The sequence below is a fragment of the Capricornis sumatraensis genome, chromosome 1, assembly GCF_032405125.1.
Source record: "Capricornis sumatraensis isolate serow.1 chromosome 1, serow.2, whole genome shotgun sequence".
Classification (NCBI taxonomy): Eukaryota; Metazoa; Chordata; class Mammalia; order Artiodactyla; family Bovidae; genus Capricornis; species Capricornis sumatraensis.
Genome location: NC_091069.1, coordinates 57881939 through 57909925, shown reverse-complemented (window position 1 = coordinate 57909925; position 27987 = coordinate 57881939). Strand labels below are relative to the sequence as shown.

General features: G+C 41.2%; 1 protein-coding gene and 1 non-coding gene across 2 annotated transcripts; both read right to left on the bottom strand.

Moving 5' to 3' along the window:
• Positions 1–19: 19 nt before the first annotated feature.
• On the bottom strand, positions 20–27969 carry PTCD3 (pentatricopeptide repeat domain 3). Its single transcript, XM_068973499.1, has 24 exons — positions 27866–27969; positions 26218–26270; positions 26080–26116; positions 22181–22226; positions 18683–18751; positions 18111–18215; positions 16472–16595; positions 14577–14692; positions 14030–14097; positions 12649–12736; positions 12138–12198; positions 11577–11662; positions 10340–10484; positions 9616–9666; positions 7572–7661; positions 7253–7281; positions 6305–6411; positions 5168–5246; positions 4957–5047; positions 3981–4066; positions 3295–3443; positions 1518–1559; positions 895–1053; positions 20–609 (listed from the first exon to the last, which is right to left on the bottom strand). The coding sequence occupies exons 1-24, from the start codon at positions 27967–27969 to the stop codon at positions 531–533; spliced, it is 2064 nt and encodes a 687-aa protein (XP_068829600.1). The 3' UTR covers positions 20–530.
• Positions 1976–2111, bottom strand: LOC138094022 (small nucleolar RNA SNORD94). Its single transcript, XR_011146191.1, has one exon. It is a non-coding gene; the product is annotated as a small nucleolar RNA SNORD94 (small nucleolar RNA).
• Positions 27970–27987: the final 18 nt, after the last annotated feature.

Here is a 27987-nt window from a genome sequence, read left to right as displayed (position 1 = left end):
CAATATTTATTTACAGCTTTCATCTTCCCAGCTGTGCAGCCTAAAGTCCTGTGATTGTTCAGTTCTCAGATGCACCATGTTCCACATACAAACATCCCTGAACTTGGGATACTATTAACCCCGTATCAATGTGATGAAACTGCACAAAATCTTCCTTTAGACTCTTTCTGTGAATTGGAGGAAGGGCCACTGTCACAGCGTCAGCCAACAAAGGGTACAGTCCACAGCAGGGGAGGGCAAATGGCGCTGACGTCAGCTCACAAGATGCCTGCCGCAGGTGTGCTCAAACGAGCTGCACACCCCACAATGTGTCCATAGAAGTGAGAACAGCGGTGCTGCTTCTCTCCACGTGGTAACCCTCACACAGGTGGCTAGCCTGGGAATTTAACCTAAACAAGCCAGTGTGTATCAACTGTATTTCAAGGTTCACCAAATCTGTACCGTTTTCTTCATATTACAGATATTAACATCTCAGGTATCCAGTGTAATCACAGCTAGGCTTGGTCATAGCTGCTCCTGATTCACACTTTCTATTTGTCTTCGCTGGTATCGCTATCACTTTCACTATCGCTGTCACTGGTCAGTGTGGTTAGGTCTCCCAGGGCTTCCCTGTAAGAAAAATAAATAGGAGGGTCACACTGAAACTCCGGCTTGGGGGCTGGGGTCTCTACAGCTGCACTATAGCAACAGAGGACAAGATCCAGTAAGTCAATGTATAGGCCTCCCTGACACGTATGACAAAAAACAGCATTAAACCAACACATCCTGACTTTCTGTAAAGAAAGGGAATTCAGGGGTGGAAAGCTACAGATATGTGAATGGGCAGATAGATGGGCTGCTTCATCTCTTAACTTTTCTTCATGGTGATGACCCAGAGCCCAAGAGCCCACTTACTTCTGTTCTTGGCTGAGGGTGAAGTCGGCAATTAACCTCTGGGTGAGGCCCTCACAAATAGGCAGGCTGAAGGAATTCGCCAGCTTAATGACCTCAATGGCCTGGGCCGGGCTGCTGGATGCTTTGGCACTATCCATAAACTCATTCAGCAACTCATTCCTGTAAAAGGCAAAATGTCAACATCTGCTAGCTACGCCCCTCACAGATTTACATACAGAATCTAGTATCTTACAAAGATCGGTAGCTTTGGAGACAGTTACATGAAGTTTAACTTTAAAGGGCTAATGAGATAATGAATACTGTTAATTCAACATGCCTTCATCCTCAACATCTTCATCATTAATTTTACCATCTTCAACATGATTCAGCATGCTGAATGTGGATCTATCCACAGTATATTAACAACATGCTGTGACCACTAAGCACAGAGTAAGAAAACTGCACTTGCCTCAGGAGGCCTTAGATGGTGGGAGTGACTGTCCATTTGCTTGCCTAACAGAAAAGTGCCCAATTGCCACCACTAAGGTACACGAGAAATTCCACACCACCACCCACCCTGTAAGAGTGAAACCTACATGGCTAATCTAGGATGTATGCACGAAGGCCTGTTAACTTGAACTTACCTGGGGATCTTATTATGTTTCCTAAAAAGCCCCAGCATTTTCCTGTTCAAGATGAGATAGGAAAGAGATTAGGAACAGTAACAGAACAGATGGCCATCGAGTGACCAGAGCTATTCTTCTGGACGCAGACACTAAGTGTCCTTCCACCTACAGTGGAAGCTCCTGGAGACAAACATCTGGAAGCCCTACCAGCTCCCAGCCTCATCTCTACATAAGAATCACTCCAGGTGCCTCAACCCTCTTCTCCAACTTCATGTGTGAACATGACACGCTGCACAGGCAAATGTGTTTTGTTATGAGCGTTGAGAATTGCTGGGGTTCACCCTCCTCTAGAGGATCACTTCAGTCCCCCCAGGGAGGGAATGTATCACGTGGGCAGAGGGAAGGGAGGGAGGCAAATGCTGTACAATCTCCTCTCCTTCGTGATCCAGCATGTCTTAAGCCGACATTATGAAGAGCAGGCTCAGATTAAGGCACGAGTCTCATGTAAGTGCTCACCAGCATCCTGCCACATGCAGGACGAAGGAGAAGCACATACACTCAGCTCCCATCATCAGCTGAGGTCCGTACCCCTGCGCCAATCATCACAGCCTGATTCACGTGTGTCAACCTGCCCGAGTCAACAACTCCAGGCATCACAGGTCAGCAGCTGTGCAGCAAGTTGTGTGATGCACCACCAGTCAAGACCAGTTGAGGCAGCAAAGCCTCCACCAGCTTTTCCTAGAGAGAGCGAACACCCACACCTTGGACTGACAGTCATTATGTTCAACATAAGGTCCTCTCTTGGGAACAACCATACACAACTACCCCCTCACTGGTCCTAACAACTAACATTTACATCCAAAATAACATACAGTGGAACCATGCAACTATGACCACCCCAACCAAGTACTCCTTTGTTGACTTCTCTGCTTTTGGAAAAATGAATATGCATAAGGTCTCCATTCACAATTAAACACTAGAAGTGAGTATGAGAATGAACTGCCAACAAGAACACACAGAAATAGAATACAGTGGCACAAACCAATGATGGGCTCTAGTCAAGGCTGGGTTTAGTTGATACTGGTAAATGCCACTTTCCTCAAGTTCCAGTAGACAGCCCACATTTTAAGCCGGGGCTGTGGCTGTGGGGAAACCATGCATAGATGAGATACCAATGCCCAAAACACTTTCAAAATTAAGATTCTCTGGTCATTGTGTTCTATTTAGGTGACTAGAGATACAGAAAATGAAGATAAAGAGACTGAGCCCACTGAACCACACCCTTTCTTACACACGCATATTGATTCTTCTTCCCCAAGTTTGCTTTTTAGTTAGTATTTGAACGTGCCCATAGAAAACTAATTATAGGGCTTCCCTGGTGGCTCAGTGGTAAAGAATCTGCCTGCCAATGCAGGAGACATGGGTTCGATCCCTGGTGTGGGAAGATTCCACATGCCATGGAGCAACCAAGTCCGTGCATCACAACTACTGAGCTTGTGCGCTAGAGACCAGAAGCCACAACTACTGAAGCCCGAGAGCCCACACTCCACAACAAGAAGCTACCGCAATGAGAACCTGTGCGCCACAACCAGAGAGGAGCCCTACTTCCTGCAACTAGAGAAAAGCAGGTGCAGCAATGAAGACCCAGCATAACCAAAATTAAAAAAAAAAAAGAAAAAACGAAACCAAAAAACACCTCATTGGGCAGAAACCCGTTTGTCTCCTGAGAAACCACACATCACACAGCCACATTAGAGATGCTTCCAGTGACACATGTGGTGTTTCATGTACTCACCAGGCTTCCTGGGTTCTCCCAGCCCTTAAGAAGAGGATGGCTATGTAGTTCAGAGAATTGGCTGGCCACTCTGAAGCAGTCTGTCTAGCATCTTGGCTTTCGTAAGTCGATTTGATGTCTGCAGCACAGTCAGCAAATGCCGCCTGCAGCTGAGAGGCCCCGAGAGTCAGCAGAACTGCCTTGCTAGTTTTATGACAATTTAAGAACAGGAGACTCCACAAGACCATTAAATTTTTTGAGCATTGCATCTTACCATCTGAACACATCGCATGTACAGCACATACATATTAACAACAACAAAAAAAGGCAAAGCACCCGACACTGATGTGATAATTTGTTTAGCCATGTATTTCAAATTCAACCATGGGTTTTCGCTTTAGAGACAAAAAAGGAAAGAAAAAGGAAGGAAGGGTATTCTAATTGGTTGGGTATGTTGAGATGTGTCGTTTTTATCTTTTCAGCCACACCACACACATCCGGTATCTTAACTTGGGCCCCCTGTTATGAAGTGCGGAGTCTTAACCACTGGACTGCCAGGGACGTCAGATGTGTAGATTTAAATCTGGGTTTAGGTGGCAGAATTCTGCACAGTAGATGAAACCATGGGAATTACCCTCCCTAAGTGCTCAGTATTAGAGGATATGCTGGGTAGTGTATATCTAACAAAGAGAACAAAACAAGCCTACCTCTGGTGGGTGCTGATCCCTTGCCATGAGCATCAGAATCTCTTCTTTTAGGTCACTGCGAAAAGTATGACCATATTCTTTACTATCTTAAAACAAAAAGGAACAGAGTGAGACGTGATCATCATCATGTAAAACCAACATTCTTTGACCTTTGTCCATTGTTAGCAGTCATCCATATTGGGGCAGAGGGTGGGGGGTGGGGGAACGGAGAAGAAAATAAGAAAATTCATTGCTGATATGTATTCCAGGATTCTAGAAACTAGCATGATTCACCATAGGAAAAGGACCAGAGAGTATTGAAAGCCAGCGCCAGTAACTGGCTCCCGGGCAAGTGCTAACAGCATGTGGGCCACACTCAAGCAGACTCACGCTCCCCATGGTTTTATAGCATGTGGGAATCGTCAACAGTCCTTGTACATTGTCACCAGAGCAATCTTGTAAGGCAGGACGGCAGGGCTACGGTCTCAGTGTCTCATGTCAACTTGAGGCAAACAGGAACGGATTTTACGATCAGAGTCACCTAGTGGGTGAGCTACAGCATCTTCCGCAGTCAGTTTACATGCGTAACACACACACACACACACACACACACACACAGTCATGGCTGTTCCTTAGAAACCATACTATCACCAGTATCACTGTTCGCTCCTGAAGCACAGAGATGCATCACAGTCCAGTGAATGAAAGGCACAGGCTTTGCAGGTTGCGATCTCGGGTGACCCATGTAACTGACACAAGTGCACAAAACCCAGCCTTTTCTGGTCACAGAGGAACCAACTGAAGTCCTTTCCACCCCACTGTTACTCATGCAATCCAACATGAAACATGAGCAAGTCACCCTGAAGGAAACCTCAACTAAAGAGTTTAATTTAGTGAAAAAATGGAAGCTTTCTTCCCTAACCACATTAACACGCTTGTGAATCAAAACGTAAGACAACAGAGTAAGATGGGTCGGGACACACAGACTGAAACTGACCTTTCCAGATCTGAGGAATCATTTCTAGTCGACTGGCTACGTCTAATGCTTGGAGAAGATCTATTAATGTTTGGGAATGGGGAAAGAAGACCTGGTTAAGAAAAATACAAATACATTTTTAAGTATTACTCAGCAAAGACACACACAAACATCTACAATGATGTTAAGACACACACAAACATCTACAAATGTTAAGTCATGAATCACTTACTGAAGGTATCAGGTCCTTATACCACTTCAAGGTGACATCAATTTGTTCCATCAGACAAAGCAAACTAAAGAACTTGGAACTGTGACGGAGAAAGAAAACAGGTTTAGTCTAAAATCCCTGCCTAGTAGGGGAATGATTACATTACAGCACAGTCATATAATGACATATTACACAGAACTTAAAGACAATTTATAAGTTACAATTTCAAGTGACACAGGTCAATGCATGACCCAGGAGGTGCTGCTAACTGTGCTTTCTGGACTTTCCAGTTTGACACTTATCTTCAACTGGTCACTGATGCCAACGCCATACACTCTCAGCTCGTGGTGGAGAGGAGTGAGGATACTACTCAACAAGTGTTCAATGTGAAGAGAGGATCTGGACACATGGAAGAGAACCACCATGCACCTGTGAACAGGCTGCCTTCTTACATTCTTGTTTTTATCTGCCTAAAAGCAAACCCATGTAAGGAGTCTCTTTGGGCTCCAACATCTTTAAAAACAAGAGAGGCTAAGATGAAATCTTTAGGGATTCACCCTGCTATGAATTTGAAAATATAAAATAGGACAGTGTGGCTTCCTGGGTAACTCAGCTGGTAAAGAATCCGCCTGCAATCCAGGAAATCCCATTTCAACTCCTGGATTGGGAAGAACCCCTTGCAAAGGGTTAGGTTACCTACTCCAGTATTCTTGGGATTCCCTGGTGGTTCAGAGGGTAAAGAATCCGCCTGCAATGCGGGAGACCTGGGTTCAATCCCTGGGTTGCAAAGATTCCCCTGGAGGAGGGCATGGCAACCCATTCCAGTATTTGGCCTGGAGAATCCTCATGGATAGAGGAGCCCTGTGGGCTCCATGGGGTCGCAAAAAGTCTGACAGGACAGAGAATAAGCACAGAACAGCAGAAGGAAAAGATACACAGATTTAAAGTTACAAATAGCTTAAAAGATACACAGTGGACACCTCAGTTTGACAAATCAGTTTTACCACTGAACCTTCCAAGTGTTCACATAACTGGTATTGTTAAAGTCAGGATCATGCTGCCTAAAATAAGACTGCCAAGTCTCCCACCTGCAGAACTGACCACTGGTTGCATACAGGTGTTCCATTAATGCAAAGGATGTATTTCTAATATACTTACTAATAAAAATTACGCCGAGGATCGGGGCCAATGAATTTCCGGTTGTCTCCAGTGTTTAAAAGGCCATGGACCCGGTAAGCAAGTTCTAGATCTCTGAGAGAAGAGCACTGAAAATGTAGAAGTAATAAATAACCATCACTCAGTGATCCTTATCAGCCAAAGGTGGCTCACTACATTAAGCAAGAAAGTAGATACCTGGGGAAACACGTATACTGATTTAACATTTTACTGACTGACAGCAAATGAATTATAAGAAATTGGGGGTAGGGATAAAATCACCAAGTTCAGTGAAATTTAAAACAAAATAATGTAAATCTAGTGATTACACCTATATTTAGTATTAGACAAAAACACTTGGGATGTCATGCTTAAGACAGATGGAGTGCTATCTCTAGCATCACTATACTGGCAAAAATCCCCATGAAATAACTCCAAAACCCACCCAACAAGTCATTCCCTTCTATGAAATACTATATTGCCAACAACAAACAAGATACCACGGAAATGAGTGTGGACATGCATGTCTGAATACCCAGGGGAAAGAACCTAGAAAGACACACACTAAGTTGTAAAGCAATTATCCTCAGGAAATAAGACTGCTAAATTCATTCTGAAACTGCTTGAAAATGTTTCCTATGATGAGCACGATAAGCTGAAAAAACAAAATTAGATATAACCATCAGTCTAATAAGTTAACAACAGGCAAATATGAAATACTCTGAAACCTTATCTGAAGAAAGGTATGAAAAAAGACAACAAACACAATCAACACAGGGTAGGAATGCTGTGATTTTGTAGAGATTTTAGAGGAATAAAAAATTAGGACTAATGACATGAACACAAGAGTTAGGAAGTGAAAGAGTCAGGGAGAGTCCTCCCAACCACCAATGATGAATTTAGGAAATGGATAAAAGAAAAAAAAAGTTTTAAGCAAGAAATGGTACTTACAACCCTCATGGCTGACTGAAAAAACATATCTGAAAAATCAAAGTTCAGAAGAGCCTTGGTTACTATGCATAAAGTATGTTTTCAGGTCAGTAACATTAATTAAAAATCCTGGCAACAAAACTGGTAAGGTGTAGGAGAAACCTGAAAGAATGAAAACACAAGGAGAAGCAACATACAGCACAACACTGACACTCTGCTTTCTCAGAATAACCACCCAAAGATGACTAAACTAAATCAAACCCCATCCTCATCACAAGGCTCTATAACCGCAGTCAGGAAAAGAGGCTGGCTGTCTTACGGCAGCAATTTCTGCACGTACCATCATCAGGGTCCTTCGGAGAAAACGTCTTTCCCGTTATTTCATCCATGATATCATAGATGATGAGGGATGATCCTTTTGAAGGGCTTTCTGCAGAAAAAGAAGGCCAACTGGGTTTTCTCAGGAGCCTACTTCCTGCACTACCATGGGGTAGGCAGAACTAGTCCTAAGGCTGCCTTTCTCATTCCTCCACCCAAGCCATGGAGCTGGCCAGGCATATCCCTGTGAGAGGAATGAGAGCACCCTCTGCTGAGTGCAGCTCTCCCCAAGGCCTGGGTCAGTTACAGCGCTCCCAACAGACGCAGCCCCTCCTTCTTAGTCTCCTCACAGGCGGACTTGCACTGAAATGGGAGACAGACGGACACCCTCACCAAGCCTGCCTACTTAGAAAACAAACATGTTTTTTGCTAATAAACATTTGTGTTCCTTTTAAATATAACCAGGATGAGAGCCAAGAAACAGAAAACTATAGAATCAAAATGCATCTATGACATTTCCAGTTGAACATTTCACATTATTTATCTATATTCCCTTCCCCACCTATGCACCTGCAAGTGATAATATAGTTTCAGTGACAGCATAGATGTACTTCTGAAGTTCCTCAAGGATGTTTGCACTTGTTACTGTTCTAATTATTCTATTTCCTAATAGCCTATTTTATATGTATCATCTCTTCATTATTTTAGGCTTTTTCCTTTGGGTAAATTCATAGCAACTATTATTACAGACAATAATCAATTTATATCCCTAAGACACACTGACACTCCTGCCCCTATGACCCTGGGTGTTACTTAGGAAACATAAGCACCAGTGACTTTAGTTAGCCAAGGTGATGTGTGATGTAGTAGCGGAATAGGCTTTAGGGTGAGAATTACTTAGTTTTAGTACAATACCTACTCTTGCCTGGAAAATCCCATGGGCGGAGGAGCCTGGTAGGCTGCAGTCCAGGGGTCGCTAAGAGTCGGACACGACTGAGTGACTTCACTTTCACACATTGGAGAAGGAAATGGCAACCCACCCCAGTGTTCTTGCCTGGAGAATCCCAGGGACGAGGGAGGCTGGTGGGCTGCCGTCTATGGGGTCACACAGAGGTGGACACGACTGAAGTGACTTAGCAGTAGCAGTACAATACCACCAAAGTTTAGTAAAATTTTAGATGACAAAATTACTGTGGAAACAGTTCACCTGTTTTCAAGATCAAGTCATTTAACGGCTCCTACTTCCCTATGTGTGAGAATGTGAATTTTGCAAAACTACCCTTCCAAAATAAAGATTTTCTGTTGTTTTCACACAAAAAGCCCATTACAGGAGAGAAAGACTGGAACTGTCATTTCTCTACCTAGGGTTGTTTCGCAGGTTGGGGCAAATGGCTAAGAACCTACAGTACTTACTACATGCCTCCCAAACATGAACGGGACACTACACATAATTCATTTCATCATTACATCGTGATAGCATCACTCGGGTAAGACATCCAGTCCCTTCCCACACATCTGGTAAATGGTAGAGATGAAATTTCAACTCAGGTGTGCCTTGCTCCAAAATCCATTCAATAGAGCACAGCTGACCTAAAATTAGGTAACAAAGGAGCCTTGAAGTTCTCCCATGAGGCTTCAAAATAATGTTTACTGTGGAGCAGGTCTATCCAACAGCTTCCTGCAAAGACGGAAATGTTCTATAATTGTATCACTGACGATGCAGTCAGCAGTCACAGGTGGCTACTGAGCACTAATGCTATGAAGGAATTTAATTAAATAGCCACGTGTGGCTAAGCAGCTACTGTATCGGACAGCACAGTTCTAGAGGGCAAAAGGAATTCCAAACTCAAGTACCTTCTGGCCAAAACCATATACTGCCCGTTAGTACATTTAATGACCTCCTCCACTCTGACTTAAGTTTTACATCACAAAAAGATGACACTACCCTCATGAGTAACTTTTTGCTCAGGCTTATAGACAACGCTATTCTGTGAACTATCCAATCTTTATTCATTAGCAGTGAAGTTAGCCTAATCTCTACATAAATAACATAATGACATACATACCATGTTGATAAAACAGCTGAATAATATGATGATATGTTGCAAGCGAGGGTTCTTATGTTACCAGGTACATAGAAAAAAGAAAAAAAAAAAAAGAAATGTCAAACACAGCTATACAAAATATAGCTTACTGAGGTACAGTGAATAAAAACAGTGGTGTTACGTAAGTAGAAGATGCATTCCGTTCCTCTGAACAAAGACATTTCCCAGCTGATGTGATTAATGTAAAGGTGGAAAGGTGTCATAGAGATCAAATTCCTCTTAGAAAATCCAGACACCTATCACTAAAACATTACAGTCAATACTCTTGTGAGTTTCATTTAAGAACACTAAAAGATAGAAGTGAACTGATTCAGTAACATAAATACTGAAAAATATACAACATACTAGCACACAATTGGGTTCATATACTTAATTATGCCAGAAAATGTCACGAGATTTTAAAACCAGCCAACTGTAAGTGAACAATTCTCCCTAGAATCAAGAAATCCATTAAAAAGTATCTAAAATCCCAAGAGTGTAATTTGCTATAAGCAGCAAAAAGATGATAAAGAAGAGCTCCCATTATACTAAATATACATCATTAAAAAATGTGCTTAATGGTGGAAAGGAAATTCCTACCATATTATGTAAACAGCACAGAAAAGTTTAGTCTCTTTTTGGATCACCTGGACCTGAAGCCTCAGGTCAGCATTGCCTCCAGTGGGGACATGAGGACATCCCTCACCTATCCCGATGGCTTTCATTTCCCGGAAGGTCTGTAAGGCTGGCAATTTTCCAAATGCATAAAATCTTCGGAGACATTTGAGAATAGTGTTAAAAGTCTGTAGGTTGGGCTTCACGTTCTGTGCAACCATTTGTTTCAGCAGGTCCTAGTTGAATCAAAAGCAGGAGTATTATTTTTTTTAATGCCTGGTGGGTAATCTGTCCAATAAACTAACAGAACACACTAAAAAGAATTGGGCTGTCTGCCTATGTTTAAAGCAGATTAATAAATAAGCCCCCCATTTAAGAATTATCTAGTGCCCCTGAGAGAAGGCCCTTTCAACAGTCACTCTAACCCCCATGTGATGTCCGTGTCCAACTGTCTCTAGTGGCCTAACGAGTCTAAGACTGAAGCAAAAGTAGAGACTAGAATAGACTGGTTTTTCCCTTTTCACATGAGCAGTATGGTATGGTATGCACGTCCCTGGTGGCTCAGTGCTAAGGAACCCAGCTGCCAATGTAGGACACGCGGGTTCGATCCCTAGGTCGATCCCTAGGAAGATCCCCTGGAGAAGGAAACGGCAACCCACTGTAGTATTCTGCCCTGGAGAATCCCATGGGCAGAGGAGCCTGGCGGGCTACACTACCTGAGGCCACAACGAGTTGGACACAACTGAGTGACTGGACAACAATGAATGGTATAGTGTGGTTTCCATTCCTGTTACTTCGTTCCTGTGATTTCAATTTTTAAAAACTTTCCGAGTAATTTTTTTCAATAAATGTTTTAATATTAAAAAAACCCATACGATTATAAGGAAATAAATGAATATAATATAGCAAACTGGTCTTCCTGGATTCTAGCTGCATGCTTGGGTCACATGTCAGATACAGCTGATTAAACTAAGGGTTGCTAGAAGGGTGTGAACAGGCCACTTCAAGTGGAGTGCCCAGTGCAAAGATGACCACCACAAAGAAGCTCAGTGAATGCTCTCTCCACCCCATGCACTCCGAGCAAAGGATGGTGGTTGGTGGTGGTGTAGTAGGTAAGTCATGTACAACTCTTGCAACCCCATGGACTGTAGCCCACCAGACTCGCCTATTCATAGCATTTCCCAGGCAAGAATACTCGAGTGGGTTGCCATTTCCTTCTCCAGGAGATCTTCCCAACCCAGGGAATGAACTAGTGTCTCCTGCATTTCAGGACTCCCAGCAAAGGATATTTTGGCCTATTAGTAGCCAAAGTGAGGGTTCCTCCTTACCAATATATTATTCCACTTTTCTTCAAATTTCGCATTCGCCACCAATGCTGTTGCTTCAATTAATGAATTGAAGGTGTGCACATCAGCTATAAAAGAAGAAAATTACTTTAACAAAATTTGGGGTCAGTGATTAAAGGCCAAGTGGTCATGCACAAGTCCACAAAACGAGGAAACCACTCTTTTCTCTGGCTCTGGATTCTCGTTTCAATCACCAACATCAGAGGAAAAGATTAAGAATAAGCGAATCATTAAGGTAAAATCCTGCGATTGTGTAGACTCCTGATACAATGATGCACAGGTAAGAATGCAGAGGTGACGGAGAGGTAGAGAGTCCACCAGCCAATGCAGGAGACTTGGGTTCAGTCCCTGGGAGGGGAAGATCCCCTGGAGATGGAAATGGCAGCCAATTTCAGTATTCTTGCCTGGGAAATCCCAGGGACAGAGGAGCTTGGCAAGCTACAGTCCATGGTGTGCAGAGCTAGGACATGACTGAGCACGCACACATGCCCACATAAGAGAAGGAAAGGAAGGACAGAGATGAATTCTCCAGACGCAACTCACCACGGAGTCTGTTGTTTAACAGTTCAGTGTACAAGCTTAATGCCTGTGTATGAGCTCGGTGCTGGAAGAGGGAAAGGATGAAAATTAAACACCATAAAAGTTGTCTTTAATAAATATTTGCATATCTACTGTTCTCAGAAGTAAAAGGATAGACCAGAATGGATAGTGTTTTTCCTTTTAAATGAGCAGTGTGGTATAATAGTTTCTATTCCTGTTACTTCAATGCAGTGATTTCAATTTTTAAAAACTTTCCTAATAATTTTTTTTCAATAAGTGTATCTTATTTTAATGAAAAAACAACTATGAGAATTATGTTGTCACAACTGGGGGACGGGAGGATGAATTACTGCATGAAGTGGGTAGAGGCAGTTCTCAAACATCCTTCAAGGCTCTGGAAACCCCCAACAACAACAAACTATGTGGCCCAGCTGTGAAGGGTTCTGCGGCTGAGAAATCCCGATTCAGTAGAAATTAAAGACAAAAACATAAAACTACCCAGAACAAATGTTACCTTCACCATTCCTCGAATCATTGTGCAGTAAGAATGTGCATTTTTCTCAGGCATCAGAGCAAAGATTCTCTCAGCATGGTTTTTGGCTCTAGACACAAAAGTAAACGTGAACCAGTGGAAACAGATAAAACCAGTAACAGCTATCACATGGAGTATTTGCAACGTTCCAAGCATTTTCTGCATATAATTTCAAGTAATTCTTCCCACCCAGAGAGGGAGATCTGGTTGCTGCTGCTGCTGCTGCTGCTAAGTCGCTTCAGTCGTGTGTGACTCTGTGCAACCCCATAGACAGCAACCAGCCCATCAGGCTCCCCTGTCCCTGGGATTCTCCAGGCAAGAACACTGGAGTGGGTTGCCATTTCCTTCTCCAATGCATGAAAGTGAAGTTGCTCAGTTGTGTCTGACTCTTAGCGATCCCATGGACTACGGCCCACCAGGCTCCTCCATCCATGGGATTTTCCAGGCAAGTGTGCTGGAGTGGGGTGCCATTGCCTTCTCTGAATATATACTCAGCATTGTAAACAAAAAGCCAACTGCACAGCAGGGTACACAGTGAAGTTCCTTCACCCTCTTTCAACTGGATATAAATAACCAGAGGCAACCGCAGACATGTGGTGCCCTAGAATCCATTGTCCTATTCTAGCTTATATAATCTGGCTCTTTCAGTCAGTCAGTCAATGTGCTATGTTACACAAATCACGCTGCACCTTCATTTTCTGTTACCAACACATCTTGGAAAATAGAGCCTGGATTTGGGCCAAAATGGTACTCACAAGTCCCTGTTCTTAACCACTATAAGAAATTATTAGTATCTACTGAAGAAGTTTAATTTTTTATTCACTCATTTTGATATTAACAGTAGCTTTCCTTTTCCAGACATCCTTACGAAATACCTTTCTTTTAGACAGTTTTACTCAGTTCATTTGAATCCTGAATCATTACATAAATGATATTTATCTTTTGTCTGGTAGTGAATACTTCTGTTTGTTAGCCAGCAGTCTTAATTTAGAACTACGCTCTGACATACGTGTATTCTAACATAGTTTTTAAAATTCTGAACCTTTTTAGAGTTAGAGGTATATAGTGCAAGGTAGGACTACTAACAAAAGTACCAAAAGAACCATACCATGATGGTTACATGGAGTTAGGTGGGGGAGGAGAAAAAGAAATCACACCAGTCCTGTACCTCTAGCTGGTTGGAAGTAAAGATCTAATAAAAAATGGTCCAAACACATATGAAAACCAACTGTGACATTTACGTTGCACACAGAGAACAAACTGCATTTTAGAATACTACAGGGTTGTGTCTTCTTCAGGGGGTGACGGAGAACATTCCACAACCGTAAGGATCCATAAACGTTCTAATTATCCTGTAACATACCTCCAAGTAACTCCAAGCTGATGACCAGCCTTCTTAGACTTCACGTTATCTCCCTCTTCGGCCTCTTCCTGAAATGAGCCATCACCAACAGATATAAAACAGAATACGACAACAGAAAGCATTCTCCAAGCTATACTACTCAGAACCAGAAAGGCAGAGGAAATTTCAGAAAAGCAAAGGAAATAAAGATTTGGTAGAAGGTAAAAAGGAGACCCTGCCTATATATGCATGAATTTTCAAGAGGGCTGGGGCCAGGTGTTTTCCCTTCTGTCCCATATACAACATATTGTCACTTTGAGGAACAACAACAAAGGGGCCCATCCAAACATTTCTGGTCACTGGTTTCTGCATGTGGCAGGCAAGGTCAAAATACTTTTAAGGAGGGAACCAGGGTAAAACAATTGTTAAAATCCATCTCTTCCTCCACATCACCTTTTGTCCAGGCTACATACTGTGCTATATCACACCTCGGCACAAATCTCTAACAAAGAACTCACCTTAAAATGAGAAAGAATTACTACCAAAAGAAACTTTAAAAAATCATTACCAACTCTTCTGATTGTTCCTGTTGTTGGAAATTATAATTAGTGGAGGGTTCTTGGTTTCCATAGTAACACAACAAATCCAAGAGACTGTTAGTTGTTTCCAGAGATACAGCGGTTCCTGTGGGTGGGGGAAAAAAAGGGTGAGGGGGAGAAACTTTCAAACATCAAAGAACTAAAGCCTATTGGATTTCATTCTCCAAGGGCGAGTTGCACCCCACATCAGCTTAAACATCTGGAGTGATGCAGATAGCACAGAATCCCTAACAGTGCTGTCTGACAGAAGAGATAAAATACCAGAGCCAAGTTTGACCCTGGGCTCATTTATTCTATGTACTCATATTCCCAGAGAAACTCTCTCATAGTTCTACCTATCATCTTCGAAATGAACGCTCTGGAAATGATTGCCATGTAGTCCCCCAGGGCCCAGTTCCGTCTTCACAAACGCAATCGGAACTGTTTCGCTTGGATCCAGGCCCTCGCTGAAATACATGCCTAGAGATAGTAGCCTTTAAAAAATTACTGTTCCAAACATTACGTTCCCAACTTGACACTTATCAAGAGGGAGAAAAGGGAACAGGAAGAAGTATGAATTTAGCACTTTAAAAAGAAAAGTAGCTGAATTTTTCTTAAGAAAATATACTGATAATACAAATGGCTATCAGGAAACTTAAAAGCCTTTAGAAAAAACAAAAGACAGAGTGGAGGGGAAACAGGTGATGGAGTGTAACCTGACTGCCTCATAGCATCTCAAAGCTGTGACCCTGAAGATTACTTGAAGTCAGTCAGTTTCCTTTATAAATGACTACAAGCACACCAACTCATAAGGTGTTACAGAATTAAATGCCTACAAAGTGCTTGGCACTTATTAGGCCTTGATATTAAAATTTTCTATATTTCCTGTCCTAGTATGTCGACTCATTCCATTACTCTGAATGAGCTGAGTGTTACAGCTCTGACCCTGTCTTTACTAAGGTTCACTGAACAGCTGCTTGCATCTACACCACACAGTGTGTAAGACAGAGGAAGACAAGTCTTAATATAATGATGTTTATCATATTCAACAAGCAGAGGAAAAAGCCTCCCTAAATGACAATCTGCATCAGCAATTCATCTGTACACCTGATGCTTTAACAGGCTACACACCAAAATTCTTAAAAGTTTTCTGAAAATGTTTCCTGCCATATTCAAGACTATATTGAGTGATTCAGTCCAGTTTCTCTTTCTCGTATGTTTGGCTGATTTTTACCCTAAACCACTAACCAGCATACCAGATTCCAAAACTTAAGCAATGCTGCTGCCTTCATGCTACTATAGGTATATTCTCATCTCATGGTAACTTACAAGCCCTGCCACCTAAACCCCTGGAGGTTCATCCACATCAAATTCAGATAGCCACAGGATTTGAGAGACAGAAGGATTAAAGGAATTGAGTTTTTCAAGGCTACAGCGCTAATCAGTGCCAGAACCTACCCAAGTTTCTGATCCTGCAGCTTAGTGCTCTTTCCTTTTTAAGTATTTCCTTCTAGTGTTTTTTGCCTCTCACACATACTTAAAGAATGTAAGAAATGTGAATACTGTATGAACAAACCTCATGTTAAAAACAGAAGCTAAGAAAGAATGGCTGTAAGATTTCTCTACCTGCACAAGAGGACAACACACAGGCAAGGACAACTCTATCCTACCCACAGTTTTAAAATGACACTAAAGCAGAACTTGAAATATGACTTCTTAAACTATAAAAAATATAAAAACAGCTACCAAGCAGAGGAAGAAGCATAGCACTTTTAACTCGTACTCACAACTGTCTAGATCACGTGCACAACTGTGGCCTACTTCCACGCCCAAATTCCCAGGGGAGCTTCGCATGAACGTGGGGGCTTCAAATGAACTTAGTCACCTGCTTGCAAAAGCTGATCAAATATGTCCACAGAAGCTTTGACTTTTTTGAGCTTGATTCGTTCCTGCAGAGCAGCCTCACTTATTTCTTCAATCTGAGGTTCAAAGTACTCAGGCATTAAACACTAAAAAATAAGATGGTTAAAGTCAGTGCAAACAGGTCAATGGGAAAGCACAACAGAGTAAGACAACACACCATAGTATCTGATTAACACATCATAATATTCATGCTTCATGCATTAGATACCACCTATCATTTTAACATGAATGTCTCTTTAAGGAATCTAACTCTACCTCTCTAGGCACCAAAACAAGATTACTTAGAGATCTCCTAAGTTGGGGCAAAGAATTTAAAAGCTCCTAATTATAAATATTTAGTCTGTATTTGAAGAATCCCATATCGAAGAACTACAGCCTATTGAATTAAAAGTCTTCACTTTTCCCAGTGAATTTAGTTCCCAGTGAACTTAGTTCCCAGTGAACTAAATTCCCTAATTTCAAGCTGAACTTACTATTTTTCCCTTGCTAAAACCATCCTTCCTACTTTCCTCTCAATCTTGGCTGAAGGTTCCACAGTATACCTAGTTTGTAAAGATGGAAACCTTCCATCCCTGATAACTTCTTTTACTGTAAACATTCAGTATTACCAAGGTATGTTGATTTTACCTCACTCACCAAATTATTCAAATACTTAGGGACCCAGGGAAAGCTTCAAGCAGAAGTGAACTACACACAGATGAGTAACTATTGGTCAGAAACATAGACGGGAGAGAGCAGGCCCTACAAATGGTCATTCCACTGCTGTCACTGTCTTAGTTCAGGATTTCAACCTTCATGGACACAATCACTCTGACGTCTTAATTTGTCCCTAAGATTTGCTGTTTGAGAAGCACAAGGGGTGTCTGGGTGGCTGGGTGTGTGCGCTTACAAAGTAGGGAGATATGAGAGGAAGCAGTTCTAGACACAATGAGTCTGAGTTACTATTTCCACTACTTAGCTCAGAGGCAGAGCCCATGTTCAGCTGAGCACTGTGGGACCCACTAAGTGCAATGCCAAAGACCCAGCAGGCCCTCCACACTCACCCCTCACGCCCACAGAACAGAGAGGACTGGAAAAAAACGTCTGGAGTCCAAAGTAGAGACATCGAGGCCAACGTACAAGAATGCCAAATGGAGTATAAGGGTTGGTGAAGCAGGAAGATTACAGTGAGAAAAAAAAGAGAGTGACCAAGTACGGAATCCTGAGAAAAAGACACCAAGGTTTGAGGAGTGGATGGAAAATCAACTAAGGGAACTAGAAGAGCAGTCAGAAGTGAAGATCTGAGAGCCTGGTGTTGCAGAAGTCAAGTGAAGAAAACAAAATGAAGAGCAAATACATGTAGTTTTAAAAATGATAATGAAGGTGAGTACTGTGAGCAATGATAACCATAAATATTAAAAGAAGCATATATTATTTGGGTGAAATAATATTAGACCCAAATATTATTTGGGTGAAATAATGTTAGACCCAAATATTATTTGGGTGAAATAATGTTAGACCCAAATACTGTCGGCATTCAAATGGCTACTTAAACGTTAGTTGTGACCGCTTAGTTTATATTTACATAGTATTATCCGAAAACTGCAATTACCTCTCCTTACCGGTATATGAGGCTCAGCTATGTCTTTCTGAAAATATTTGGGATATGAATTAATAATAAATTTTGCTGCATTCTCTCCGGACTTCTTTGCCAACAAAAATGAATGCTGTATAAAGAAAAAGACGTAAATTGATACTACATATAATCTAGATCAAAGTTATACCCTCAGCAAGAATTATTCTGCCCTCCCCCGCCCCAACCAAACAACACTGTAATACACAGAATTCCAAGTTAAACTACCTAATTATTATTATTATTCTGCTGAATGTGACATGATTTCAGGTTGGATCCTACATACAGCTTGAGGTGTGTAAAAACAATACCTTTAAACTGAGTGAATTGCTCTAGTGGGAAAGATTTCAAAGTACTAAAAATCCAAACCAAATACCTTCTCCATAGCCAATCTCTATTTGATAAAAGTAGTAAAGGAATCAGAAAATCTAACAACTTATCTATTAGCCTCTATGAACTTTTCAAAGGTGCCTACAAGTAAAATAAGTCGTATGTGTCATCCTGTCACCCAAACCAACAAGGTAAAACATAACACTAGCCAAGTTACCTAAAAATACTCACAGATTCCACAGAGGATGTCGGTATGAGGTAAGGATCATCTTGAAATGCGTAAGGTACAGCTGTGGTATCCTGTGAAGAAGACACACAAGTCTCTTTAGCTAGGCTTTTATTAAGAGGACCTTGTGGAAGTTTTAACTGCATGTATCACAAATGCAGAAATATGTATGTTGGTAGACACTAACACCTACGCTGTACCCTAGGCTCTGTGAGACTTGGTTATAGTTATGCACAATTTAAAGCAAACAATGGCTTAAATCTCCATGACTGGTTTTAACTAGGGGCTGCTATCAGCAGGGATATCACCGTTTTAAATGCAAAGTCAAGAGCCTCTGAATTAACCAGCCTGGGCACCAGTTTCCTGAACTAGGGTATCCGTTCAACGCATGGCACTAACCACCCAAGAGGCTCCTTCAAATGGAGGATAACATTTATGCGGCCCTCTCAGGAAGTGGGAACAGCAGCAGCGTCTCCAGTGTCCTGTTTCCCAAGGTTCCAAACTTTAAGCTGTTTCAGGCAGAACCCTGAACAAGATTAACTCTTTGGCACCAGCAGTCTCTCTTAGAATGGCCCCCAAATTACTTCCTCTCTATTCCTCCCCTCTCCTTCACAGCCCCCGTCTCTGTACCTTCTGGCAACTTTGTTTCACAGAAAAAACTCAACCTACTTCCTGAATCTCTTCTGACAGTCCCCTTGCCACCCTCAAGTATTCACCTGGACTCTCTGGGGGAGAGCTTTCCTGTGGTTCTTAATAGAAGGATGCTCTGACCTAGGGCCTGGAAGCAGTACTTTTTAGGGCTCTCAGTTCCTGATACCACTTTCAAATCCTGTATTCCCTTTACCTTCCTCTGAGGCTCACTTCATCTGGTTCACAGGTGATCTCTGGGTTTCACAGGTGGCGAAAGTGGTAAAGAACCTGCCTGCCAGTGCAGGAGTAAGAGACATGAGTTTGATCCCTGGGTTGAGAAGATCCCCTGGAGGAGGGTATGGCAGTATTCTTGCCTGGGAAATTCTATGGACAGAGGAGCCTGGCAAGCTACAGTCCGTAGGATCAGAGCTGGACACGACTGAAACCACTCAGCACGCATGCATCCACTCTCTACTAAGACGTGACGGGTATGAAGGACAACTCAGAGGAAGCAGTTCTAGGACGGCTTCCTTGGACCATCACTCCATGATTCCCAACCGCTGCCTGGCTCTGTCCTGTCCACCATCTTTATCAAATACCTGTTTGGGCCTCTAGTTTTGGGTCACATGCTGGACCTCTCTCACTAGACTTTATTCTTATTTGTTACCCACATTTTCCTCCCTCAGTGATTTCCAAGACCTTAATGGTTTCTGAGAAACTCCTCAACTCTGGTCCTGTAGCTCAGATGCCTCACACCAAATCTACCTCCAGCTGTTCTTCTCCGACCTCCCCTCTTATCGTCTCCATTTCAGTGAAGGGTACCAAGCACCCTGCAATCCAAATCAAAGATCCTCTCCCGTTACCTCCATTCAACTAAGCTGTCTTCAGTTGTGGCTGACTCCAGTTCCTTAAATCCTCTACCTACTCCACCGTCCCTTTTCCCAGCCACCGCTGGCTTAGTTCAGTGCCTGCCTTATTCACTCACTGAATATTTACTGAGCACCTCATATGTGCCAGGGAGACAACAAAATCCTATCCTCCACAGAACTCACAATCTAGTGGGGAATAAAATCTCCAGAAAACAAAGCAAACAAAACATATAGTAAATTTAAAGGCGATAACTGCTGTGGAAAAGGAAGGGAGGGAGGACAAGCTGGCACAGAAAATAAACATACAATTTTATATGGTGTGGTCTGGGAAGATCTCAAGGAAAAGACTTAAAGAGATAAAGGCAGAAATTATGTGGCTATCTCAGGGAAAAATAAACTAGGCAGAACAAATAGGAAGCATTAAAGCCTTGAGGCAGACCTGTGCGTGATAAGAAACTGAGAATTAGCTAGGAGGCTGCCTGGTTAGAGCAGGGTACAAGAAAGATGGCAGGAAATGTGGTCAGAGCTAGGGTGGGGATGGGGGTGATCAGGTAGGGCCTCAGGTACCCTTGGAGCGGTTTCAGGTTTGGTTTCATTTATAACAAATCAGAAGCCATTTGAGTTCTGAGTAGAAGAGTGATGTGAGTCAACGTTTTAGCAGGGTTGCTATGGCTGCTTACTGGGTTGAGGAAGTCAAGAGAACAGAGACTGCTGTAATTAATCCAACATAGTAAGAGATGATGGTGGTTTGGATGACCTGGTAAGCACCATTAAGGGTTAGAATGTGTGGTTCCTGAATGAATGAGTAATTGTCCCCTGGATTTTAAGAGCCCAGGACCAAATCAGACAAGTGTGCACATAATTCTACAACTTCTTTGACTTAAATACCCCTTGGGTTAATCTCACTGAAAAACTGACAACAATCTCTGAGGTCTATTTCCGTGAGTTTACATTTCAAGTGCCTATTTATGTATATGCGAGCTGAAAATCTAAGTATCTTGCTAGAATGGAGATGCAGTATTTTAAAACCAACCTCAGAAACTTCCAGAATGTATCTGGCCCATAAGTTTAACACCCATAGTTGAAAAACAGTTCTGGAAATCTGTGACAACTGCCTCAAGGAGGGTGAGAATCCACATAGATATTGTGGTTTAAAAAAAAGAGAACTTGAAAGTTCTATCTCTGAGGCATTTACTATGGTTTCAGTTTATCTATCAAGACTACAGGCCCTATTCTTGAATTGTGAAAGGAGGAATTTATTCACAAATAAATCAGATAGCTGGAGCAATAATAAAATAGCCAGCATTTACTGAGCATGTCCTTTGTGCTAGTTGATGTCCTAGGCCCTTTCACATGTACTAACTTATTTCTCACCCGAAACCTCAATGTTTGGTGCTGTAAGTAAACACCCATTTTACAGGTAAGAAAACAGATTATAAACTAGATGTATTTTTCTAAATAAGTTTGATATAACATTCATAATATATGCCATTAAAAAAAGAAAACATGTAGGAAATTTTACATGTCAAAACTAATTCCCTGATGTATCCAGAGAAAAGGTAACTTTGGGATAAAGATGAAACAGAACATTTGGCCCCAAGACCCAGATTCTTAATCACTGAATTTCTTTGAATATGGTGGGTACACCGTTCTCAAAGTGGTTCTACAGGTCACTTGCATTAGAATATCATACCCAACCATTCCCTAGGAACATGTATTTCAACAAGCTCTTCAGGAGGTTAAAAATCACTGGCATAGTATAAAAACACTGAATCTGGAGGGAAAAAACCATGGCACCAAGTCAAGGTTTTAATATCCTAAGCAGCCCTGGGCTGATCACTTTAAAAGCTTTAGATTTCTCATTCGTCACATGAAAAGTCTGGGCTAGATAGTGCTATGAAACTCTCTAGATCCACAACAGTTAAATTGTGAATAAAGAAGAGGTATGAACATTAAGTTTATTATTAGCTGAATTAGATACAAAAACCTGAAATTCCTACTTACCCTGTGCACCGTGGATGCAAGTGCTTGAAGAACAGCCACGTTATCCCTAAGAACGAGAATCACCAAGTTAACCCTCATCAGGGCTTCTCACACTCACAATGTGAACAAGTATAAAGCCAGTTCTGATCTCTAGAATAATATCACTAGAATAACAAGTTAGAAAATGAGAAAACTGTTCAATTCTTTTGACCAAAGGCGGTTAGTACATGTTCCTACTATGCTGTGCTGCCCTCTCTGGCCTGGTCTCTATAACCATCACCCTGGGCTAGCAATTTCCACTCTCATCTCATAAAACCTTCTTAACCTTGAATCTTACGTCCTATCCATTTTCCTCTGCATTCTCACTGCAGCTTTCTGTAATATTCGTGCCTTTATTACCTAAACTGGGGACTCCCAATTCAGCTATATATGGGAATAGACATGAAAAAAAAAGGAAAACATCTACAAAACTTTACACGTTAAGACTAATTCCCTGACGTATACAATATCTACTGGATTTTCTAAAATAGCAGTTAATGTAATTTTAGCAAGAGAAAGACATTCTTTTCTCAGTATTCCCTAACTAAATCTTTCATTAGCATATTTAAGTCTTATCAAGTGAGTAATAAAATCAGTCACCAGTTTCTTAAAGGGTTATTTTATTTTTTTGATTTTTAATTTTTTTTTTGCTTTACAATACTGTATTGGTTTTGCCATACATTGACATGAATCCGCCATGGGTGTACATGAGTTCCCAATCCTGAACCCCCCTCCCACCACCCTCCCCATATCATCTCTCTGGGTCATCCCAGTGCACCAGGCGCAAGCATCCTGTATCCTGTATTGAACCGAGACTGGCGATTCGTTTCTTACATCATAGCATGCATGTTTCAATGCCATTCTCCCAAATCATCCCACCCTCACCCTCTCCCTCTCCCAGAGTCCAAAAGTCTATTCTATACATCTGTGTCTCTTTTGCTGTCTCGCATACAGGGTTATCATTACCATCTTAAAGGGTTATTTTAAAAATAATCTCAATGAACACATTATACTGAAAAAAAAAATTTGGCAGAAAACAACAAAATTCTATAAGGCAATCATCCTTCAATTAAAAAAAAAAAACAAAACTATTCTATCTGATGTTATTTTGTGACCCCCCCCTGCCCCACTCTACTGTAGGTTTAGTGTTTGTATTTCCAGAACTTTAAAGGGTACTTTTGCACACACACTACCATAAAAAAAAGTTATTCTGGGTATGTGTTCCATAAATTTGCATTATCCATGTTACTATGTGAAAATCTAATTAATTTCTTTAAATGTTATATTGTATGATAACCATTTTTTAATCATCTCCTTACTATGGGCATTGGGGCCATTTCACCTTATTATTCCCAAGTTGTAAACAGCACTCTCATCCATGTCTCTTTGGGTATATTTGCAAGTGTTCCTCCAGAATGGCTAACCAATTAGGTATTGCACATTTTAAAATTGTGGTTCTGCCAAATTTCTCTCCAGTGTGTTGTTCCAGTTGACTGCCCTATCAACAAATGTATTTGAGTATCCATTTTCCACATCTTCTTGCCAGTGTGGTAAATTTTAACATCCATTTCTTTAATGAGTCCAGTCACCTATGCGCTGATCATAATTGGGCTCCATGCTCTCCCTAAAGTAACTACACAACATAGACTAATGTGCTCAGAATACTCTATCCTGTCACAGTGTATATGAAGATTCAGAATAACCCTCTACAATTTGTTAAAGTCTTCTACAGCACTTGCGATCTGGGAAATCACAGTCTTAAAAGATGCTTCATCTTTCAAATAAGGCAAGAACTCATAGTCTTTATAGTTTCTTTTCGATCTAAAAGCACAAATTCCTGAGCCTGGAAAGCAGAGGCTCTCTATTAGAGAACCTCTATCAATCACTTTGTCTCTAAGGGGACAGACAGTAAATATTCTAGGCTTTGTGGGCCATAAGGATTCTGTTACAACTACTCAGCTCTGCCTTTGGAGCATAAAAGTAGCCACAGATAGTAAGTTATTAAGTGACTGAGGCTGTGTTCTAAAAAAGAAAAAAAGAAATTTAATTAACACTGAAATTTGTGTTATGAAAGTCTTCTTTTAAACCTTTACTTAATGGGCTATAAATAAACAGGCCTCAATCTGTTAACCAAGGCTCTATATCAACTACCTTATTTCTCCTATTCTAAGAAAGCATTTTTTAGAGGCTGGCCTGCATGATCTCCCACCACCACAGTTAGGTCATGATCACACCCCATCCTGCCTTACTGTTTACCAGATTTGTGGGGCTTATACAAAAGAATTACCTACAAGAACATGCATTTTAAACAAAATTCCCAGGTGACTCTGATGCCAATAAAATCATCTGACCCATTTTAAGGTACAGTTAAACTGCGTTATCAATAAAGAAAAGTCAAAGTCACTCAGTTGTGTCCAATTCTTTAGGACTCCATGGACTATATATAGTCCATGGAATTCTCCAGGCCAGAATACTGAAGTGGGTAGCCTTTCCCATCTCCAGGGGATCCTCTCAATCCATAGATCAAACCCACGTCTCTTGCACTGCAGGTGAATTTTTTTTACCAGCTGAGACACCAGGGAAGCAATAAAGTATAAAATATGCACTCTAACTAGACTGTAGGCCATCTGAACACACCCTCAATACACTCCCTCTCTTGTATTTCCCGTGGGACCTTTGTCAGAAGGGAAAGAGGCACAATGAGTTGGTAAAGCGCACTGGACATGAATGCCATTCAAGAAATGCCTCGTCCATGCTTATGTATATTCCTATTCTGATCTTGGTTCTGATTCTCAGGCCCACGTTTTAGTCACTGGGTCATATCTGACTCTTTGCTACCCCATGGACTGTAGCCCACCAGGCTCCTCTGTTGATGGGATTTCCCAGGCAAGAATACTGGAGTGGGTTGCCATTTCCTTCTCGAGTGAATCTTCCCGACCTAGGGCTCGAACCCACATCTCCTGCATTGGCCAGCAGATTCTTTACCACTGAGCCACTAAGGAAGGTAAAAATGAACCTGAATACATCCATACAATAAAGTACTATGTAATCACTCAAAATTAAAATCAGAATACAGAACAGTATGTCTAACAAATCACTACTAAACTAAATGTCCACATACTACTTATATATAAAAGGTTATACTGCAGAACTTTAAAATAATAGCTGCCATCTACTGAGATCTGATTATGTGGTATTAACTGTTGAAATGCTCATGTAATCTTCTGAGGCAGGTAGTATATTACCTACATTCTTCTATGGCAAAGACAGATTAAGTAACTTGTCTTTGAATACAGTCATTGGTGGTAATTATATTTCCTTTTTGCATGTTCAATTTATCCCACTCCCCTTTTGGCAATGATCATTAATTTAAGAAAGTTTTTTTTTTTTTAATTGAGTCTGAATCTTCAAGTCATACTCAAAAAAGACCTAGTTTTTTGAAAAACCTCTCAATGCATTTAGTAATATCATTACTATATGAGTTTTTGTAGTTTTAATTCTTACATATTCAACAAGTATTGAATATGTATAAGGCAATTTGTTCAAGGATCTATCCAGTGGGTTAAAAAAGCTAAATTTTGCAGTCTGCACCATTTACCTACTAAAGACCACAAAGATAATTCTTTTTTTAGGTCTCCTAACAATGTGAAACCTGCTTAAGAAAGAAAAACAGAAATTACTCTAATAATGATAACTCATGACTGACCATCACTACGTAAATATTAACCCAAACTTAGTTCAGATAGGTCTTTTAAGTAAATCTCACTCCCCATTCACTCACCTCTCTCTACCTCCAATTGCTATTCCTGTCACTGGCTTCTTATCTAACAACGTTTCTCATAAGCACTTAACCACTTTTTGAATGAATGCTGAATACTCACCAAGTTTTCTTTTTTGGGATGACTACTTCTTCAGTCCCTTAATGCAAAAAATAAAAGAAAGTCAGTTTCCAATATATATATAAAGAAGTATAATGCATTAACATAAAAATGGAGTTATTTCAATACATTTTAATATACCTGCTACATCAGCTCCTTCAACCTTTGGGACAGCTGCACTTCCAGAATAAAATCTGCAATAAATAAATAAATAAACAAAAGCTCTAAGGCTTATACCCATTAATGAACTTCCCAGCTCACCCCCAACTATGTGCAAATGAGCCAAAATTTTCCAATTATCATGGATCAAACTGATTGGATAATTCATGTCAAGGTATGCTGAGAAGACATGGCCTCAATGGCAAGTTCAAAACCATTACCAGATAACAAGATACAGATATAATATGGTCAACAATTTTTAAAATCAGGCAGTCTAATTAAATAAAATCATAGGAAAAAAAGGAAACAGTAGTACTTGAACATTTTAACAGCTGACCTGAAATATAAAGGACTTTCAACTCTGAAGACCTAAAACACTGGGGCTAAAAGAAATGATTTAATGGGCTCCTGATTATACATGGATGATGATCTAATCATAATCTAATGATAATAAAAGACAAAGCCATTTAAAGCAAATTATGAAACTAAGATCACCATGGTTTTTCATTCCACTTCCTTCAACACTCAGGAATGTACCAAATACCTGTGTCCTAATATAAACTTGGAACTGTTATTATTTTTTTAACCCAAAATATAGAACCACTGACCCCTGAATGAGTTTTAAAATGTTATCACTTAAAAAAAATAGTCAACATACCACACAGATCACATACACTATTTTGTAAGTATTTTCCTCCTACACAGCACTGATACCCTTCAGAAAATTGTCAAGATGTGATTAAGATAGAAAATTACTTCCTTTACTGGTTTTGGTCTCCAGTGTCCTCTTAAATCAACCCCTCTCTGCACTACCTGGTGGAGCGTATTCTCTTTTGTGAGCCGAGTTTAGGGAAGGCCTTAATATAAAATGTACACTGTAAATTACACAACTCACTTATTCTTAACTGTTTTCCCATGGCTACTACTAGCTCCAGTCTACACATAAGGGAATTTGTCTACTATCACCTCGCAAAGGAAATGCAAACATCCAATCTAAAATTAGGTTATTTCCAACTTTCACACGCAATTGCTGGCTTTCCTACTTCCACAACGGTATTGTTTGTATTGAAAAAAAATTACACAAATGATACACGTGCAAAGTTTTAACAATCACAGCGACTTCATTCAGATTGTCTTCACATCTTTTGGGCTTTCCTGTTTTTACGAACACTTGGAAAATTTCTTCCGTCAAACATCCCCACAACATCCAGTGGAACTCGTAAACGGCCTTTAATTTGGGAAAACCTGATTTCCCCCCGTTCCTCCCGGGTGGGAGAAAACGAGTAAGGGCGGATAAAGTTTTCTTTTTTAAAAAAAATACGTGGAACGGGGTGAGTAACAGCTACACTTATTAGAATGCAGGATTCCCCAACAGAAGAACCCTAATCTTCCCGAGAGTTCTAACCCCGGCGTAGACCAGCCAAGTAAGAAATCTCCACCCCAAAAAAGCGCGTTTGGAGCCCTTGCTCAAAAACGTGCCGCACCGCGTGCTGGCTTGCCGGGTCGCGCGGCCACGAGCGCGCTCATTCCACTCCACCGCATCTAGTTCCCCAGCAATAAGGGGGAAAAGGGATACAAAGAGCCAAGGTGATCCCGGTTCTTTCTCGTGGGTTCTCCAAGCTTCTCTTACCTGCTACTAGGGGTCCGTCCACAGGGACCTGCCCGCCGAGCCGTCAGCGGTACGCAAAGCCCACAGCTGACCCTCAGCCACCTTGCGGACGCCACGGACGCCATATTTGGCGTCTTTGCATA

What these genes read in the sequence shown, in the direction of transcription:
- PTCD3 (XM_068973499.1), bottom strand. Translation starts at nt 27,969, where the DNA reads ATGGCGTCCGTGGCGTCCGCAAGGTGGCTGAGGGTCAGCTGTGGGCTT. An exon ending in GGACGGACCCCTAGTAGCAG is followed by an intron (nt 26,271 to 27,865) that starts GTAAGAGAAGCT and finishes TATTTATTGCAG; the next exon opens with ATTTTATTCTGGAAGTGCAG. An exon ending in TGATCAGCTTTTGCAAGCAG is followed by an intron (nt 14,693 to 16,471) that starts GTGACTAAGTTC and finishes CCCCACCCACAG; the next exon opens with GAACCGCTGTATCTCTGGAA.